We start from the raw sequence: 18,566 nt of genomic DNA, 5'->3' as shown, positions 1-18,566 counted from the left end.
CTTAACTGCTAAGGTCATCAGTCCCTAAGCTTACACACTACTTAACCTAAATTATCCTAAGGACAAAAACACACACACACACACACACACACACACACACACACACACACACACACACACACACACACACACACACACGCCCGAGGGAGGACTCGAGCCTCCGCCGGGACCAGCCGCACTGAGACAATAGGACTGAGGTGTGGTGAATGCAGAGGGTGTACCAGATATTCAAATTCAATTTCCTGAATAGCCTCAGCTGTTTCACAAGCTGTATGTAGTCATGTGTTGTCATGCTGTAGCAGTAAACCTAAAGTTAGAAGTCCTTGTCGTTTACTCCTGATTGCAGGGTGAAGTTAATTTTTCAGCATGTCTCAATAAAAAGTACTAGTTACTCTCACTCCCCTATCCATATAATGCTCCAAAATTAGTCCATTAGCATCCCAGAAGAGAATGAGCATGACTTTTTGAGCAGACAGTTGAGTGTGGAATTTTTTTGGTTTTGACAATGAGCTGCAGTACCATTTCTTGCTTGACGTTTTTGTTTCTGGTTGGTGATAGTGGACCTAAGTCTCATCAACTGTAACAATTTTCTTAGAAATGCATCACCTTCAGCATGGAAATGATGCAAAATTTCTTCACAGGCATCAAGAGAATGGTACTCCCTGCGGGTCCGGGGGTTAGAATAGGCCTGAGGTGTTCCTGCCTGTCATAAGAGGCAACTAAAACAAGTCCCTCCCCCTCAAGGGGGTAGTTTGCACCTGTGTCCGGAGACGGATGGTTCCATGACTTACATTTGTGGTCATTTTGGTTTTTCGTTTATTCTGGTTTCTTCCTTCCTTCGTTTGTTTCCTTTCTTTGTCCTTCTCCCTCTCTTACTGTCTTCCTTACTTTATACCTTGCCTCCTTCTCCTTGCCTCCTTCTCCTTTCCTTCTTGCCCACCCTATGGTCTACACCTCGGTGTTTGAGACAGTCTGTCCTTTCCTCCCTCTCTCCCTTTTTCTTCCAATTCTTCTTTCCTCCCTGTGCGTGCCTGAAGGCCGACCCACCCGTTCGGACGCGTAGCTGGTGACGGGGTAATGCATAATTCCCCGTCCTGGGTAGACAAGTAAGGCACGCACGTACCCCCTGGTAAAGGCCAGGCCAATTGGTCCCTCCGTCCGTTTCTCAGGAGGTGTGACCTGAAGTGTAAACATTCACCTAAGGCGGGAGCAGCCTCTGAGAGTGTCCCCACAAGGAAGGAGCGCGCCATCGGAGATCTACTAATCATGGGGGATTCATCCGCAATGGATTTCTTTCCTTCTTCTCTCGTCTTCTGCCCAAAAATGGAAACATGACCAGCCACCAGTGACAAAAGTATTACCACCTGCCCCGAAGTTCCTAGTAGTTTCTAGAACTAAGGACAGAAAGGATTTTTCATCTGTCAACCCTTTCGTCATTCAGAAGGGCGTAGATGCCATAGCCAGACCTATCAAGTCTTGTACCAGGATGCATAATGGTACCTTGTTGTTAGAAACTGAGAGTGCCTTTCAAGCACAAAAACTCCTTCGGGCCACACTCCGGTACACGTTCCCTGTCTGGGTGGAGGCTCACCGCACTTTGATTTCATCACATGGTGTGGTATATACTAGATCAATCAATGGATTGACTGACAAGGAGGTTCAGTCTTTCCTCACTGAGCAGGGCATGACGGCTGTCCATAGGGTCATGAGAAAGGTCGACAATGACCTTGTACCGACCCGGACACTTTTTTTTACCTTTGATAGTGTTCAGCTGCCTTCGTGCATCAAAGTGGGCTATGAGGTTATCTCTGTTCGCCCCTATGTTCCAACACCTACGCGCTGCTACCAGTGTCAGCGTTTTAATCACACCCACCAGTCTTGTTCTAATGCGGCTAAATGCGTCACTTGTGGCAGGGACGCCCATGAGGGTGACTGTCCACCTCCGTCTCCTCGTTGTGTGAACTGTCAGGGTGACCATGCAGTGTCCTCCCGCAACTGTCCCATCTACAAGGATGAACGCTGTGTACAGGAAATTCGGGTCAAAGAGAAAGTGTCCACCTCGGCTGCTCGCAAGCTATTTGCTAGTAGGAAGCCCACGCTGCTCCCAGCATGGAAATACAGTACTGTCCTCGCCTCTCCTCGGACTACCAGGGAGGTGTCGACGCAGACATGCAATCTGACCTTTAGCGCTATGGTTGTCCGTTCGTACAGTGCTAAGATCACCCAGTCAACGTCTCCTCTTCCTCCCGTCACCCATAAGACACAAGCACCTTCATCAGCTTCTGCCAAGACTAAGACCTAAAAGTCAGATGCACGGGCCTTCAAGAAGGAACCGTCCCATGAAGACTTCCTACGTACCCCAAACTCCCAGCCATCGACCAGTACTTCGACTAAATGACCTTCCAAGAAGGCTCATAGGAAGCAAAGTTCTCTTTCTCCGCCATGACGCATTTCTTCTCTTGCGCCATCCATCAGTTGCTGCCCCAGGCCGTCATCCGTTTCGCGGGGCCGCACTGCTGTTAGCCGAACATCTGGCCGTTCACCAGTGGAGGAAGCTCCCCCTCCCGGTCATCTTAACAAGATGGCCGATGAACCTATTGAACAAATGGACAATGACTCTCCGCCAATTGATAGCAGCAGCAGTGCTCACTCGAAGCCAGGCCCTCAGCGGCCTTCGAGGTGACCCCTTCTTGCTTCTCCTTTTTCTTTTTCTTCTCAAGATGGCACTTCTTCATTGGAATATTCGCAGCATTCGTTCCAACTGAGAGGACTTAAAGTTGCTGCTACGCTTGCACTTTCTGATCGTCATAGCTCTCCAGGAAACGAAGCTACGCCCATGCAATCAAATTGACTTGGCACACTATGCCTCTGTGCGTTTTGACCTGCCCCCTGTGGCAGGTAGCCCAGCTCATGGAGGGGTTATGTTGCTGGTCCGGGATGATATCTACTATGATCCCATCACATTGCACACTGACCTGCAGGCAGTTGCCGTCCAAATTACTCTCCCCACTTTTACATTTTACATTTGTACCGTTTACACTCCATCATCGTCTGCCGTTACTAGGGCAGACATGATCCAAATTATTGCTCAGCTACCTGCACCATTTTTGTTGACTGGAGACTTCAATGCCCACCATCCCTTTTGGGGCTCTCCAGCATCCTACGCGAGAGGCTCCGTTAGCAAACCTTTTCAACCACCTCAATCTTGTCTGCCTCAGTACTGGCACCCCTACTTTTCTTTCGCACACAACTCGCACCTATTCCCATTTAGACCTCTCTATATGTACTACCCAACTTGCACGCTGGTTTGAGTGGTACGCACTTTCTGATACGTATTCGAGAGACCACTTCCCTTGTGTTATCCATCTCCTGTATCATACCCCATCTCCATGGTCAAGTAGTTGGAATATCTCCGAAGCAGACTGGGGGCTCTTCTCTTCCAGGGCGACTTTTCAGGATCAAACCTTCGCAAGCTGCAAGTCAGGTCGCACACCACACGAAAGTCATTCTCACTGCTGCTGAATATTCCATCCGTCATACTACTTGTTCTCCACATTGCATACCGGCCCCTGGTGGACCGCAGCATGTAGAGACGCTTTACGTGCGCAGTGTCATCGTGTTATTAAGGAAAGCAAGAAAGCCAGCTGGGCTGCTTTCACAAGCACCTTCAACAGTTTTACTCCTTCTTCTGTTGTCTGGGGTAGCCTGAGCCAGCTATCTGGCACTAAGGTCCACTCACCAGTTTCTGGCTTGACGGTTGTGGATGACGTTCTTGTGGCCCCTGAGGATGTCTCCAATGCCTTTGGCCGCTTTTTTACAGAGGTTTCAAGCTCCGCACATTACCGCCCTGCCTTCCTCCCCCGAAAACAGGCAGACGAGGCAAGGCCGCCTAACTTCCGCTCCTCGAATCATGAAAGTTATAATGCCCCATTCACCATGCGGGAACTTGAAAATGCACTTGCCTGGTCACGGTCCTCCGCTCCTGGGCCTGATTCTATTCTTATTCAGATGCTGAAGAACCTTTCTCCTGTGGGTAAAGGTTTTCTTCTTCGTACTTAAAATCACATCTGGATTGAGGGTCATGTTGCCACATGCTGGCGCGAATCTATTGTTGTTCCGATTCCTAAGCCGGGAAAGGACAAGCACTTGCCTTCCAGTTATCGACCCATTTCCCTTACCAGCTGTGTCTGTAAGGTGATGGAACGAATGGTCAACTCTCGTTTGGTTTGGCTGCTCAAATCTCGATGCCTGCTTACCAATGTACAATGTGGATTTCGCAGGCGCCGCTCTGCTGTTGACCATCTGGTTACCTTGTCGACCTTCATTATGAATAACTTCTTGCGGAAGCGACCGACCATGGCTGTGTTCTTTGATTTGGAGAAGGCTTACGACACCTGTTTGAGGGTGGGCATTCTCCGCACTATGCATACATGGGGCCTTCGTGGTCGCCTCCCTCTTTTTATTCATGCCTTTTTAATGGACCGACAGTTCAGGGTACGTGTGGGTTCTGTCCTGTCCGACACCTTTCGCCAGGAGAATGGGGTGCCACAGGGCTCAGTTTTGAGTGTCGCTCTCTTCGCCATAGCGATCAATCCAATAATGGATTGCCTCCCAGCTGATGTCTCAGGCTACCTTTTCATGGACAATTTTACCATCTATTGCAGCGCGCAGCGTACATGTTTCCTGGAGCGCTGTCTTCAGCGTTGTCTTGACTGTCTTTTCTCCTGGAGTGTCGCCAGTGGCTTCCGTTTTTCTGCCGAGAAGACTGTCTGTATTAACTTCTGGCGCTACAAAGAGTTTCTCCCACTGTCCTTACGTCTCGGTCCCATTGCTCTACCATTCGTGGAGACAACAAAAGTTTTAGGTCTTACATTTGACAGGAAACTTAGCTGGTCTCCACATGTGTCATATTTGGCTGCCCGTTGTAACCGTTCTCTAAATGTCCTCCGTGTTCTCAGTGGTACGTTGTGGGGAGCGGATCGAACCATCCTACTTTGCCTATATCGGTCGATCGTTCTCTCAAAGCTGGATTATGAGAGCTTTGTATACTCCTCTGCACGGCCGTCCATCTTACGCCACCTCAACTCTATACACTATACTCTATACTCTTGCGATCAGAGCGTTCTATACTAGGCCCGTTGAGAGTCTTCATGCTGAAGCCGGTGAATTGCCACTAACCTACCAGCGCGATATACTGCTTTGCCGATATGCCTGTTGGCAATTGTCAATGCCCGACCACCCGTCTTATCGTACCTTTATTGATGACTGACTTGACCGTCAATACGGGTTGTATGTATCTGCCCTGCTACCCCTGGAGTTCACTTTAGTCACCTCCTTCAGCACCTTGATTTTTCACTCCTTGCAACCTTTTGAGTGGGCGAGAGCCAAATGCCACCTTGGCTCCAGGCTCAGGTTCACATTCACCTTGACCTCAGCTCACTCCCAAAGGATGTTACCCCAGCTTCGGTATACCGCTCCCGGTTTGTCGAACTTCATTCAAAGTTCATTAATATGATCTTCATTTATACAGATGGCTCTAAGATCAATGACAGTGTCAGGTGTTCTTTTATTGTCGGGGCACACAGTTTCAAATACCGGCTCCATGGCCATTGCTCTGTATTCACAGCTGAGCTATTTGCCCTCTACCAGGCTGTTCTTTACATCTGCCGCCACCGACATTCTGCTTATGTCATTATCCCTGAGTGCCTTCCAGAGCCTCAGTGATCCGTATCTGGTTCATCCTTTCGTGCCCTGGATCCAATGCTCTCTTCAGCAGCTGGCAGACAACAGTTCTCCAGTTACCTTTATGTGGGTTCCTGGCCCTGTTGGTATCCCTGGGAATGAAACGGCAGATGCCGCAGCCAAGGCTGCGGTCCTCCAGCCTTAGACAGCTTCTTGTTGTGTGCCTTCATCTGATTTTAGCAGGGTCATTTGTCAGCGCATTTTATCGTTGTGGCATGCCAATTGGGCTCCACTTACTGAAAACAAGCTTCGGGCCTTGAAACCTCTCCCCACGGCTTGGATGACCCCTTCACGCCAGGTGGGAGGAGGTCGTTTTGGCCCAGTTACGAATTGGACACTGCTGGTTCAGCCATCGCCATCTGCTGACGGCAGTGCCGGCGCCGTTCTGTCCATGTGGGCAATTGCTGACGGTACGCTACATTTTAACATCCTGTCCGAATTTTAATACACTGCGCATTGATCTTGGCCTGCCATGTACTCCGGATGCCATTTTAGCGGATGACCCAGGAGCAGCTGCTCGGGTTCTTCGTTTTATCCACTTGACAAACCTGTCTAAGGACATTTGATTATACTGTTTTCTTTTAATCCCTTGCCTGTTAATGTGCCTTTTATAGTGTTGTCCTTTTTAGTTGCTGTTTTAACCTTGTGCCTTGCAGTGCATTCATAACTTAGTCTGGGCACTAATGACCACTGTAGTTGTGCACCCTAAAACCACGAGAGAGAGAGAGAGAGAGAGAGAGAGAGAGAGAGAGAGAGAGTGTGGTCTTCTGATTTATCAGTCAACTGACATGGCACCACAATGTTCTGCGCTGTACCAATACTAATCTTCAAACTTGTGGCTATTTTGTCCAGAGTTATGTCTATTCTCCTTTACAAGTTCCTCCACTAACTCAATGTTCTTATCTGTCACTACGTGGTGATCCTGCCCTGGTCTTGGGGCATCCTCCACAGAAGTTACACCACTTTTAAACTTCCTGCACCACTTGCACACTTGCTGCAGTGACAAAGATGAATCACCACACTGTGCTGTAATTCTGTAATGAATTTTGATCAGTTTGACACACACACACACACACACACACACACACTACACTACACTACACAAAAAATGTATTGCTGTTCAATAATGGTGAAGTTGACAGTGGGATGTGGGATGGCCATATTGTTGTGGATGCTGCTGCCTTCTCCTGCATTGTGACATCACTCTGCACCCTGTCAGTCACTTTCTGAACCTTAAGGAACACTACTGGCACCTACCAACTCCATCACACAACTTTTCAAAATTTTATGGAACTTGTAAGGTTTTCATTTGAATCACCATACAAAGTTAGGTGTAGATTCATTTGAAAACAATGAGGACAAATTTATATTACTGCTTGTTTATTTTAAGATTGCAGAAAATGCACTGAAAACCACACTGTATTTAAATATTTGCTTAAAAAGTAATACAGTCCGATCTTTTCTGCATTAACCTCAACAATAATTTGGAATGCAGGTTTTCCATTTCAAGAAGTAGAACAGAAATTTGGCTAAGTACAGACTGTACATACTATGCAATGTTGGGTGGAACTTAAAAAATAAAACCTCAGCAGATAGGGGGTAGCAAGTAAGTGGTTTCATTCATGCAATGGGTGCAGAGCTCTCAAAGAAACTCAGTCGTGAGTTGTGCTGTGATAAGTTAACACGTGTTTGTGTCTCTCGTCACGGAAATGGAACCGCATAATATTGTGCAATCGTATGCCATTTCTTTTTGCATTAAATTGGGTGAAAACATGACGACAACATACGGTAAGCTTCAAAAGGCTTTTGAAGAGGAGGTTATGTCAAGAGCTCAAGTGTTTCATTGGCATCAAATGTTTAGTGAAGTCAGAATGAATGTCGAAGATGAAGACCGCAGTGGACGACCATCAACCTCACGAACGGATGTCAACTTGGCCCGGCTGTGTGAACTCGTATCATTGATTGGAAATTTTCTGCGAAAATGATTGCAGAAGAACTGAACATCAATCAAGAAACAGTTTGACTAATAATAACTAAAGATCTTGGTATGAGAAAGATTTGTGGAAATGTGCCATCCCATACTGCTCTGTCAGTACAGAAATTTTTAACCTCAGAACAAATTTCAGTACTACCACAGCCACCTTATTCACTAGGTATCACTCTGTGTGACTTTTTTCTATTTCCAAGAGTCAAAACAGCAGTCAAGGGATACCATTTTCAAACAACACAAGATGTCAAAAATGCTGTGACGAGGGTCTTGGAGGATATTACAGAAGATAAGTTCCAGAAATGTTACCATCAGTGGCAGAAGTGCTGGAAAAAGTGTGTGCAATCAGAAGGGAATTACTTTGAAGGAGAAAACATGAAACTTGACTAAAACAGTAAGCAACTTTTTTTTCTTTTTTTTCACATCAGTCTCATTATTTTATTGATGCACCTCATATGTTGATCTTCCTTAAAACATGAAACATGGTGAAACAGTACTGTTTGCAGATGACAGTACGCAGATGGATAGAAAACAACAAATTGACCTTAAATGTGAAAAAAAACAGCAGCATTAGTTTCAACATAAACAGAAAACCCATCACCAGTCTTTAAAAATGAAAGATGAGCTCTTAGAATGTATATCAATGACAAAATTTCTAGGGTTCCATGTTGAAACATGACTAAAGTGAACTGAGCATATTACTGCCCTCAGAAAGCAAACAGCTTCACCATGCTATGCACTTAAAATAATAAATTCAGTCTGTAGTAGCTTATACACCAGAAAAACATATTTTGCATATGTTCATTCTCATAATATTATTGGATAATATTCTGGAGAACAACTGAGCAGAATGTATAAACAATCTTTAAGCTACAAAAAAGGGCTGTATGAATTATGACAAAAAGTAACTAGAAAAATTGCCCCATTGAGTTGTTTAAATCTATGGGAATCATGACTGTTCATGTGAATACATTTTGCAAACACTGATTCACATAAAGGAGTACTTCAACTAGTACCCAGCTAACAGTTCTGTACATGAACATGGAACCACATCCAGCCACCACTTACATCTCAGTAGGAAAAACTAAACAAAATCCCAATACAGTGTGCACTATAAGAGACTTAAATTATGCAACAAACTTTCATAAGAGATCAAAGACAGAAACATCAGCTGGGGCAACACTGGCCCACTTTTCCATCTTCTTTGACATGTTAAGTTGCAACTGGTTGACAGGGTACTGGTAAACTGTAAAATATATTTTTAGTATTTATATCTCATGTTAGTATTTATATCTCATGTGAGACGAAATCAATATGGTGTTATTTTGGAAACTGTTTATTACTGCAATATGTTTTCAAAAAGTTGGGGCAATGTTACCTTTATGTGGGATGGCTTTGTCTAATATGTTAAAGTACATTCATAGAAGTTAAAAAATACACTGAGCCCATTTAAACTAACAAAAAATGACAATATATTTAATAGATTATTACTAAAGTTCAATGAATTGTTCAATTCAAAAGCTGAGTTAAATAACCAAAATTAAGAGAGATAAAATGAACAAGGAAGATACTAATTAGTTCATTTTAGGACATCAATCGTTTAAAAGCAGAACACATTATAAATGGCAACAAAAAAATTACACCAAGCTGTCTAGCTTAGGAACAGAAAATAAGTTTATTTTAAAGACTTTGGTATTTGTTTAAATACAATAAATACATCTTTTCAGCTTCAGTTGATGATGCTAAACAGTCACTTCTTTGTTCCCTAGCTATTCTAAGAATGCCTCTCCAATCATGTCAATGTCATTTTTGTTCATTGGTAAGCATTAAAGAAGTTTTGTCTGTTTAATGGGACAGTTCCACATTGCTTGAACCCAGAGAGAAAGTTTTGGACCATGGTTCCTTTTACACCCTTCAGCAGTTCATTTAGTAGCACAGAAAACATTTGACAGCTTAATGGGAAAGAATTCTGTGCAAAACTCGCAATTTCATACCACAATGTATAATTAGAAATTTCTTGTTTTACGCCTCAGTCCAAACAAACAAAGCAATAACAAAAACTCCTTACTAACATTAAAACAACTTCCATAACAAATGGTTCAAATGGCTCTGAGCACTATGGGACTCAACTGCTGAGGTCATTAGTCCCCTAGAACTTAGAACTAGTTAAACCTAACTAACCTAAGGACATCACAAACATCCATGCCCGAGGCAGGATTCGAACCTGCGACTGTAGCGGTCTCGCGGTTCCAGACTGCAGCGCCTTTAACCGCACGGCCACTTCGGCCGGCTCTTCCATAACAGATGAACAGTGGTAAGCTGGAAGATCTCTATTCTGCCCCGACTATCAGACATGTCGCAAAACAAGTGCTGCTGCAGAAACAAATTCGTGAACTATTGAAACAGGGCACAAGCAATATAGCTAGTGCTGCTACCCATTGTTTAAGACAAGAAACGTGGATATTCATTGATGTATGTGTGAGCTTTGTAGCATAGAACCATTTTTTCTTCTGAGCCAATATTGCGCACAAAGGGTCAATGTTACCTAAGCTGATGGAAGTGTAACGCATGCCTTTAGGAATACCATAAAAAGTTTCTGCTGAGAAGTGTTTTTGTACTGTCAAGGCTTATCTGAAATGATATGTCAATTTTGTTGACCATTATGCTAATGATTAACTACTGCAATTAAGAGGCATTTTACAATATGTACAAACATATAATATAGTAAGGCAAATAATTTATATATCTATTTATGTTCTGTAATTGTACACATTTTTGTATTTACACTGATCAGCCAGAACATTATGACCACCAATCTGCTGTTGATATAAACCTGTCCAGGCAATAGCTGCGTCACCTGGCATGGAATGACTGCTAGTCAGACACTAGCCCGATGCATGTTGCATCAGTGAGCATGACATCCATGTGTAGAATTGGGAAGGCATACGATCTCTGTGAGTTTCACCAAGGGCAGATTGTGATGGCCTGGAGACTTGGCATGAGCATTTCAGAAACTGCATGACTTGGTGGGTGTTCAAGGAGTGCTGTGGTGAGTGTCTCCAACATGTGATAAGACCAAGGAGAAACCATGTCCAGACATCGTGGTATTGGGTGGCCGCCACTCATTACAAATATTGGATGTCATAGACTGGGCAGACTGGAAAAACAGGACAAGCAGTGAACTGTGGCAGAACTAATGTCAGACGGTAATGCTGGGCAGAGTACAAGTGTATATGAACACACAGTGCACCAAACACTCCTAACCATGGGCCTCTGCAGCCAATGACCCATGTGTGTGCCAATGTTAACACCATGACATTGGCAACTAATGAAATGGGCATGTGATCATTGGCACTGGATGTTGATGCAGTGGCAGAGCATTGCATGTTCTCATGAATCCCAATACCTTATTCATCATGCTGATGGGAGGGCATGAATCTGTCGTTTTCCAGGGGAATAGCTGCTCGACACTTGTACTGTGGGACCAAGACGAGCTGGTGGTGGCTCCTTTATGCTCTGGGGAAAATTTACATTAGCATCTATGGGTACTGTGGAGCTTGGACAGGGAGCATGACAGCCAAGGAGTATCATACACTGATTGCAGACCATGTGCACCCATTCGTGACGATTACATTTTCTGACGACAGTGGTATTTTTCAGCGAGATAATGTGCCATGTCACAAGGTCAGGAATGTGATGCAGTGGTTCAAGAAACACAGTGGTGAGTTCCAATTGATGTGTTGGCCTCCCAACTTGTCAGATCTGAATCTGATTGAACACATCTGGGATGTGATTGAACATGGTCTTAGAGCCCATGGCCCTTTCTCCCAGAATTAGGTGGCTTGTGGGTACAGATATGGTGTCAGCTTCCTCCAGCGACCTACCAAGGCCTCAACGCATCCCTGCCATGACGTGTCTCTGCTATTATCCGTACCAAAGATGGACATACCAGCTATTAGGTAGGTGGTCGTAGTGTCTGACTGATCAGTGTGTGTGTGTGTGTGTGTGTGTGTGTGTGTGTACATTTTCCTTTACAGGTATTTTATAATAATGCTACTCAGATTTGTTTCCATCCAGGAGATCATTTCTGCTGCTTTATAAAAAAAATTACACACACTTAGGTGCTAGGCCCTCTCTCTTATGTTATCTGTATTAGTACAACCAGATGCCTATGATTTCTTTTCTTTTTTCACAGTGCAAGCTTAGCTGAAATGGTAGGAGATTTATTTCTCCCTCATGACATGCCAGAACCACCCAAAGAGAGCTTTTTCAAAGGCCTTTTTGGTGGTGGCTCACGTTCTTTGGACAGAGAAGAGTTATGTAAGTAACACTAAAATAAAATTTCATATATCAGTTTTGTAGCCTTCAGTATTTAGTTGTAGTATCACATAAAAGTACAAAAAACTATCTTAGCTTTCAGAGCAGTTATTGTGGATTGTGGTTTATTTGTATAATAACATACATAATCTAAATCATTTGATTCAGGTTCAGGAGACACATCAGATTGTGGTAAAATTTCATCATAAACAAAGAACAGCTGATATGTATACATATAGCATTATAATAATAATACAATTGTGTTGTAATTAATACAATAAAATCTGACACTTAATTACCCCCTGCTCAAATGGTCATATCATTATCTATGAATTCTTCTATTGAATAGTGGCATTTCTCCCACAGAATCTGCTGCAGACTCGTTTTTAAAATTTCTAGCTTCATATTAAATATGTTTTTGCCCATTAACTTGTGATGTATTATTATCCCCATATAGTGTAGAGTCCATGCATACAATTTCAGCTGGTGTGTGGGTAGCATAAAATTATTTTTATTTCTTTTGTTGTATGTATGGTTAAAATGATTTTGCTCAAATAATTTATATCTGCTATGTAGAAAGATTATAATTTCATAAATTTATATGAAGGGAACAGATAGGATTTGCAGTTTCCAAATAATGGGCAACAAGACTCTGTTTGCTGTGCAGTACACATGCATCAGACAATTTTCTTTCGCAGTTTCAGTATTCGTGTACTCAAGTCAGTGGAATTTGCTAGTATTTGCATTGCAAATGTAAAATTGCTTAGTTTATTTGAGAGGAAGTCAATATGTGTATTCCAGCATAAGTTCTTTTCCTACATTTAATCCCCGGAATTTGACTGTGTTGACTTCTTTTATATGTTGATTGTTATGTTGTATTTTAAGTTCCACACATTTCAAATGTTTGGTTTTGAAATGTGCTATATGGGTTTTTGCAATGTTCAGTTTCAACCCATTTAACTGGAACCAGTTTTCTAAGGTATCCAATGTGTCTATGATGGAGCTCAAAATTTTTTCTGAATCAGTATCTTCAATTAAAACAGAAGTATCATCTGCAAACAGAACTGATGGTGAATTTGTAATTATGGGTAAGTCATTTACGTAGAATAAGAACAGCATTGGCCCCAAAATGGAGCCATGAGGGACATCTTGAGATACTGTACTCCATTTAGAATAATAGGTCACTGCATCTGAGTTGATAGTTATCATTTGTTTTGTGTTGTGTAAGTATGATGTTAGCCAATTTAGAGCATTGTTATTAATCCCATATTTGTCTAATTTGAAGGAAGCATGTCATGGTTCATGGAGTCAAGTGATTTTCTGAGATCACAGAAGATACATGCAACTTTACTCCTCTGAGCTAGTGAGTTGCCTATCTTTTCAATAAAGTTGTTCATTGCATCCAGAGTGTTTTTTCCTGGTTGAAATCCAAATTGATTACTTATAATAATATCATTTTTTACAATAAAGTTTTTAATCTGGTTTGCAGCTACTTTCTCTAACACTTTTGACAGGACTGGAAGAATAAAAATAGGCCGATAGTTTCCTATTACTTCTCATGGCCCTTTCTTGAACAGAGGTCTGACTTCTGCATACTTAAAAACATTGGGAAAGCATCCCTGTTCAAAAGATTGGTTAAATATTTTAGTTAGGGGAGGTGCTATTATGCCATCCACTGTTTTAATCACTTTATTGGGTATCCCAACCCACCAAGCATAGTTTATATTTTTTAATGATAACGTTTTCCACATCCTTAATTGTGACTTTTTAAAATCTGTAAGATACTGTGCTTCTTGGTGGATTCCAAAGGGATTTACTTTAATCTTACACTCTGCTACGTTAACATCTGACCTTGCCACATTTATGAAGAATTCATTTAAACAATCTGATATTTGAGCTGGAGTTACAATGAAGTTATCTTTTACTGTTAATTTCCTTCTCATGGAGAAAAGCGGGATAGGTCAGGGAAAATTAGAAAGGAAAGGCAGTTCACTTCAGTAGAGTGATGAGGGGCGGTGGGATGCGGATGAGGAGAGGACAGAGAGAGAGAGGGGAGGGATGAGGAGACGAACAGAGAGGGAGGTGGGGGAAGGATTAGAGAGTCTGGGGAGTAGTTATATGGGTGTGGGGGTGGGGGAAGAGATGGACTAACAGAAAATTGGAATAAAAAATAGCCAGACAATGCCAGGCTCCTTAACAAGTAATGACAACAACGATGATGATGATGATGATGATGATGATGATGATGATGACGACGACGACAATAGATAAAGAGGGAGGGGGGAATTTGATGTTAGCAGTGAGTAAGTCTAGAAGGGTGTTGGAAACTTACCTTGTAAGATATCCTATCATTCCATTTCCAGAGTTCCAGGAATCTAGTATTTGGTGGGACTATTCAGACACCTTGTTTGGTGTAGCAGTCAGTCAGGTTCCTAGTGTGATGCTGCAGAACATATTCAGCAACTGGGTACTGCGTGTTCCCTAGATGGACAATCCTTCTATTTCCATTCATGTTCTCACCTAGTTATTTTTTCTGTGCAGTGGACATATGTTACTTGGCAAACAAATGTGTGGTTTTGTAAGTTGGTCTATGTTTGAAACCGAAGCGTGGAAAAGACCCACTGTGATAAAAAAAAAAAAAAATTCTGAGATAATGGAAATTACTGCACACTCTGCTTTAAAAAGAACAGAGAAATGTTGGCAGATAAAAATTAGTAGAAATGCATTAGAGTATCAAAAGATTGATGTGCAAAGCATACAACTTCCTCCATCATACATTAGCAAAAGATATTACCAATAAAATCTGGTCTTACGTGAAATCACTAAGCGAGTTGAAGGCTTCTATTCAGTCACTTGTAGTCCAGTCTGGTGTGGTAGTACAAGACAGCAAAGTGAAAACTAAAGTTTTAGTTTAGCATTTAAAAATCTTTGAAGCAGGAGGATCATGCAGTCATACCATTGTTTGACCATCGCACAAACTCCTGTATGGATGACACAAATACGACCATCCATAGCATTGGCATCGCTCCCCTACAACGTGAGATTTGCTTTTGTGTCAAATAAATTTATAATTTTATGTTTTTTTTTTTTTTTTTTTTTTTTTTTTTTTTTTTATATATATATATGATGTACATTTTTTTGTAATTCTACTCAACCTCCAGGTGGTATCTCTGCTTTTTTCATGGGATTATAATAATTGTGTTTAAGTTTTAAATATTAATGCTCACCAGTATTGGCACCTGGTCACCTAGTAGTCTTCCTGAATGGTTCAATTGCCATAATGATTCAGTTTTACATTGTCTTGTGAGTAAAAGATGTGACTCCATGCCTACATATGACATGTTCACTTAAACTTTGGTATGTCTTCACATTGTACTTTGATATATTTTCTGTTTGTTCTGAGTGGTTAGTTAAGTACTATTATGCGCTATGTATTATTTGTGGTTCTTTTGAATTTTTCAGAAAGTAGTTGATACGCAATCTTTGAGTTCTAGGTATTTTTATAGTATCCATTAACACACTAGTACAGTCTTCAAATTACACTGAAGTGCCAAAGAAACTGGTATAGGCATACGTTTTCAAATACAGAGATACATAAACAGGCAGAATACAGTGCTGCGGTCTCCAATGCCTATATAAGACAACAAGTGCCTGACACAGTTGTTAGATCAGTTGCTGCTGCTACAATGGCAGATTATCAAGATTTAAGTAAGTTTAAATGTGGTGTTATAGTCAGTGCATGAACGATGAGACACAGTATCTCTGAGGTAGTGATGAAGTGGGGATTTTCCTGTACAACCATTTCACATGTGTTTTGTGAATATCAGGAATCTAGTAAAACATGAAACCTCTGACACCACTGCATCTGGAAAAAGATCCTGCAAGAACAGGACCAATAGTGACTGAACAGAATGGTTCAATGAGACAGAAGTGCAACCCTTCTGCAAATTGCTGCAGATTTCAATGCTGGGCCATAAACAACTGTCTGCATGCAAACCATTCGACAAAACATCATCAGTATGGGCTTTCAGAGCCAAAGGCCCACTCATATACTGTTGATGACTGCACAACACAAAGGTTTATGCCTCGGCTGGTCCTGTCAACACCGACATTGGACTGTTGATGACTGGAAACATACTGCCTAGTTCGTGAGTCTTGCTTCAAATTGGAGACAACTTCATAAGTCCATGGACACTGCGTGTCAGCAGAGGACTGTTCAAGCTGTTGGAGGCTCTGTAATCATGTGGGGCATGTGCAGTTGGTGAGACATGGGATTCCTGATACATCTAGGTGTGACTGTGACAGGTGACATTTTCATAAGCATCCTGTCTGATCACCTGAATCTGTTCATGTCCATTGTGCATTCTGACAGGTGTGGACAACTCCAGCAGGACAGTGCAACACCCTACATGTCCAGAATTGCTACAGAGTGGCTCCAGGAACACTCTTCTGAGTTTAAACACTTCCACTGGCCACCAAACTCACCAGACATGAACATTATTCAGCATATCTGGGATCGCTTGCAATGTGCTGTTCAGAAGAGGTCTACATCCCCTTGTACTCTTACGGATTTATGGACAGCCCTGAAGGATTCATGGTGTCCTCCAGCACTACTTCAGACATTAGTCAAAGCCATGCCACATTGTGTTGCAGAACTTTGGCGTGCTCGTGTTTGTGTGTGTGTGGGGGGGGGGTCACAATGTTAGGCAGATGTACCAGTATCTTTAGCTCTTCAGTGTATGTGGTCCAAACAACTTTTGCAACATGAGGGTGTACTAACTTGCTACTGAAAGTGTGTTGAGTGGTGGCAAGGAAGTCAGCGTATAAAGATGGCCAGGATGGTTGTTTCTGTATAGTTCTTAATTGCACTGTTCATTTCATTTCTCCTCCTTTTAATTCAAATTTACTGTGCACTTTATCATTCTATCATCTCTGGAATGAAGTTGGCACAGTGCTTATCAGTAATCTATCCATGACCACCTGTTCCTTCATCTTTGCCATTCACTGTTTTTCATATCGTGTAGGTCCTCCTCATCTGCACTTCCTCTCTGACCTTCCACAACCTGTCCATCTTCCCTACCCAAGGAAGGAACAAATAGTTTCAAAGGCACTTATAGTGGTTTGTAATCTTATATGTGTGTATTTGCAGAACTAAGAATTTCACCCTCTGAAGGTAATTACAGGCAGAAATTCTGTCTCATAATCTGATGCTTTTTTCAAGTGAAATTTCCTTTTGATATGCGAGACGATGCTGCAGAATTTGTATATTCACTTTCAGTAGGAACAGTTTTTTCCATGGTGCTCTGTATTTGTTATATTGCATAGTAAATTAGCTACATAATGTTTGTGATGTATACTGTTTCAGTTAGGATTGAATCCTGCTTTTCCTGTCTGTGACTTAACAAATTTCATAATGACTTCTCTTTTTTTAAGGTAGAATAACAAGTACACTGTTCTTGGTCTACTGAATTTTTGACTTATCCTAAGAAGGGCACAATAAGCCAAAAACTAGTATGAAATAAACAAAAATGAATAGAACAAAAACACTGTACTTGTTATTCAGTTTTGAAATTGTTGGAATTGTTCAACCAAAAGGTACTGGAAGAATCCAAAAAGAATTTCTCCTATTCTTGGCTCATAGATTTACTTATAAATACAGAAGTTTGTAGCATCAACTGTAAAAGGTACTTTCATAAATGTCTGCTGTACATATGTTGGCATTTTGCTTTTGTTATTTCTTTTCCACAGTCAGATAGTGGACACAGTTGGAGAACACTAGTAATGCAACAGAACAGTTCAAACAAAGATGTGAAAAGAAAAGCACCTGAAGACTAAAAAACACAGTCAAATACCACCAACAAACATAACACACACACACACACACACACACACACACACACACACACACACACACACACACACACACGTGCACAAAGTTCTAAAGTTCTACCCATGACTCATAGATCTCACAGACACCAAACTTTGTGGTAGAGAAATGTAGCTATTGCAGAAATATTTAAAATAAAATGTGCATCACTCAGTCCCAAAAGTTCTGAGACTGATTTTATTCCTGGCATAAAAGCGATGTGTGGCATCTTGAACTAATAACTGTAAACAACAGTTGTGCAAGTGATCAGTCAGTTGTCAGCAGGTAGTGTTATAGTGCACATGTGGTCAAAGGGTGTCAATATTGGTGCAGATGGTGCTGGTTTTGTCGTTATCACAAATGCTAATGGAGCAACATCTCAAAATTGAGTGTTAAAGACGTCTTCCAGGATATTTTGTAGAAGAGGAATGTATGAGCAAAGTTTCTCACATGTATCTTGCCTCCCAAACTACAACAACTCATATGAGTGCAGTGCCTGTTGCCACATTTGGGAGGTGGGGATATACTAGACATGGCATACACCTGAGTGGCTCAAATGGCTCTGAGCACTATGAGACTTAACATTTGTTGTCATCAGTCCCCTAGAACTTAGAACTACTTAAACCTAACTAACCTAAGAACATCACACACATC

At 42.0% G+C, this 18,566-nt stretch overlaps 1 protein-coding gene across 4 annotated transcripts in view; it reads left to right on the top strand.

Annotated features, from left to right (window-relative positions):
• The window catches only part of LOC126470469 (syntaxin-binding protein 5), a 1,027,167-nt gene that overhangs the window by 981,110 nt on the left and 27,491 nt on the right, over positions 1–18,566 (top strand). For all 4 annotated transcript variants that reach the window (XR_007586213.1, XM_050098331.1, XM_050098330.1 and 1 more), the window contains one exon: positions 11,925–12,049. Coding sequence is in view for 3 of the 4 variants with exons in the window: in XM_050098331.1 (XP_049954288.1) it covers positions 11,925–12,049 (125 nt within the window). In the remaining variant the exon portion in view is untranslated. The remainder of the gene's footprint in view (positions 1–11,924; positions 12,050–18,566) is intronic.

The sequence above is a fragment of the Schistocerca serialis genome, chromosome 3 (assembly GCF_023864345.2).
Source record: "Schistocerca serialis cubense isolate TAMUIC-IGC-003099 chromosome 3, iqSchSeri2.2, whole genome shotgun sequence".
Taxonomy (NCBI): domain Eukaryota; kingdom Metazoa; phylum Arthropoda; class Insecta; order Orthoptera; family Acrididae; genus Schistocerca; species Schistocerca serialis.
This window is presented reverse-complemented; position numbering and strand designations above follow the sequence as displayed.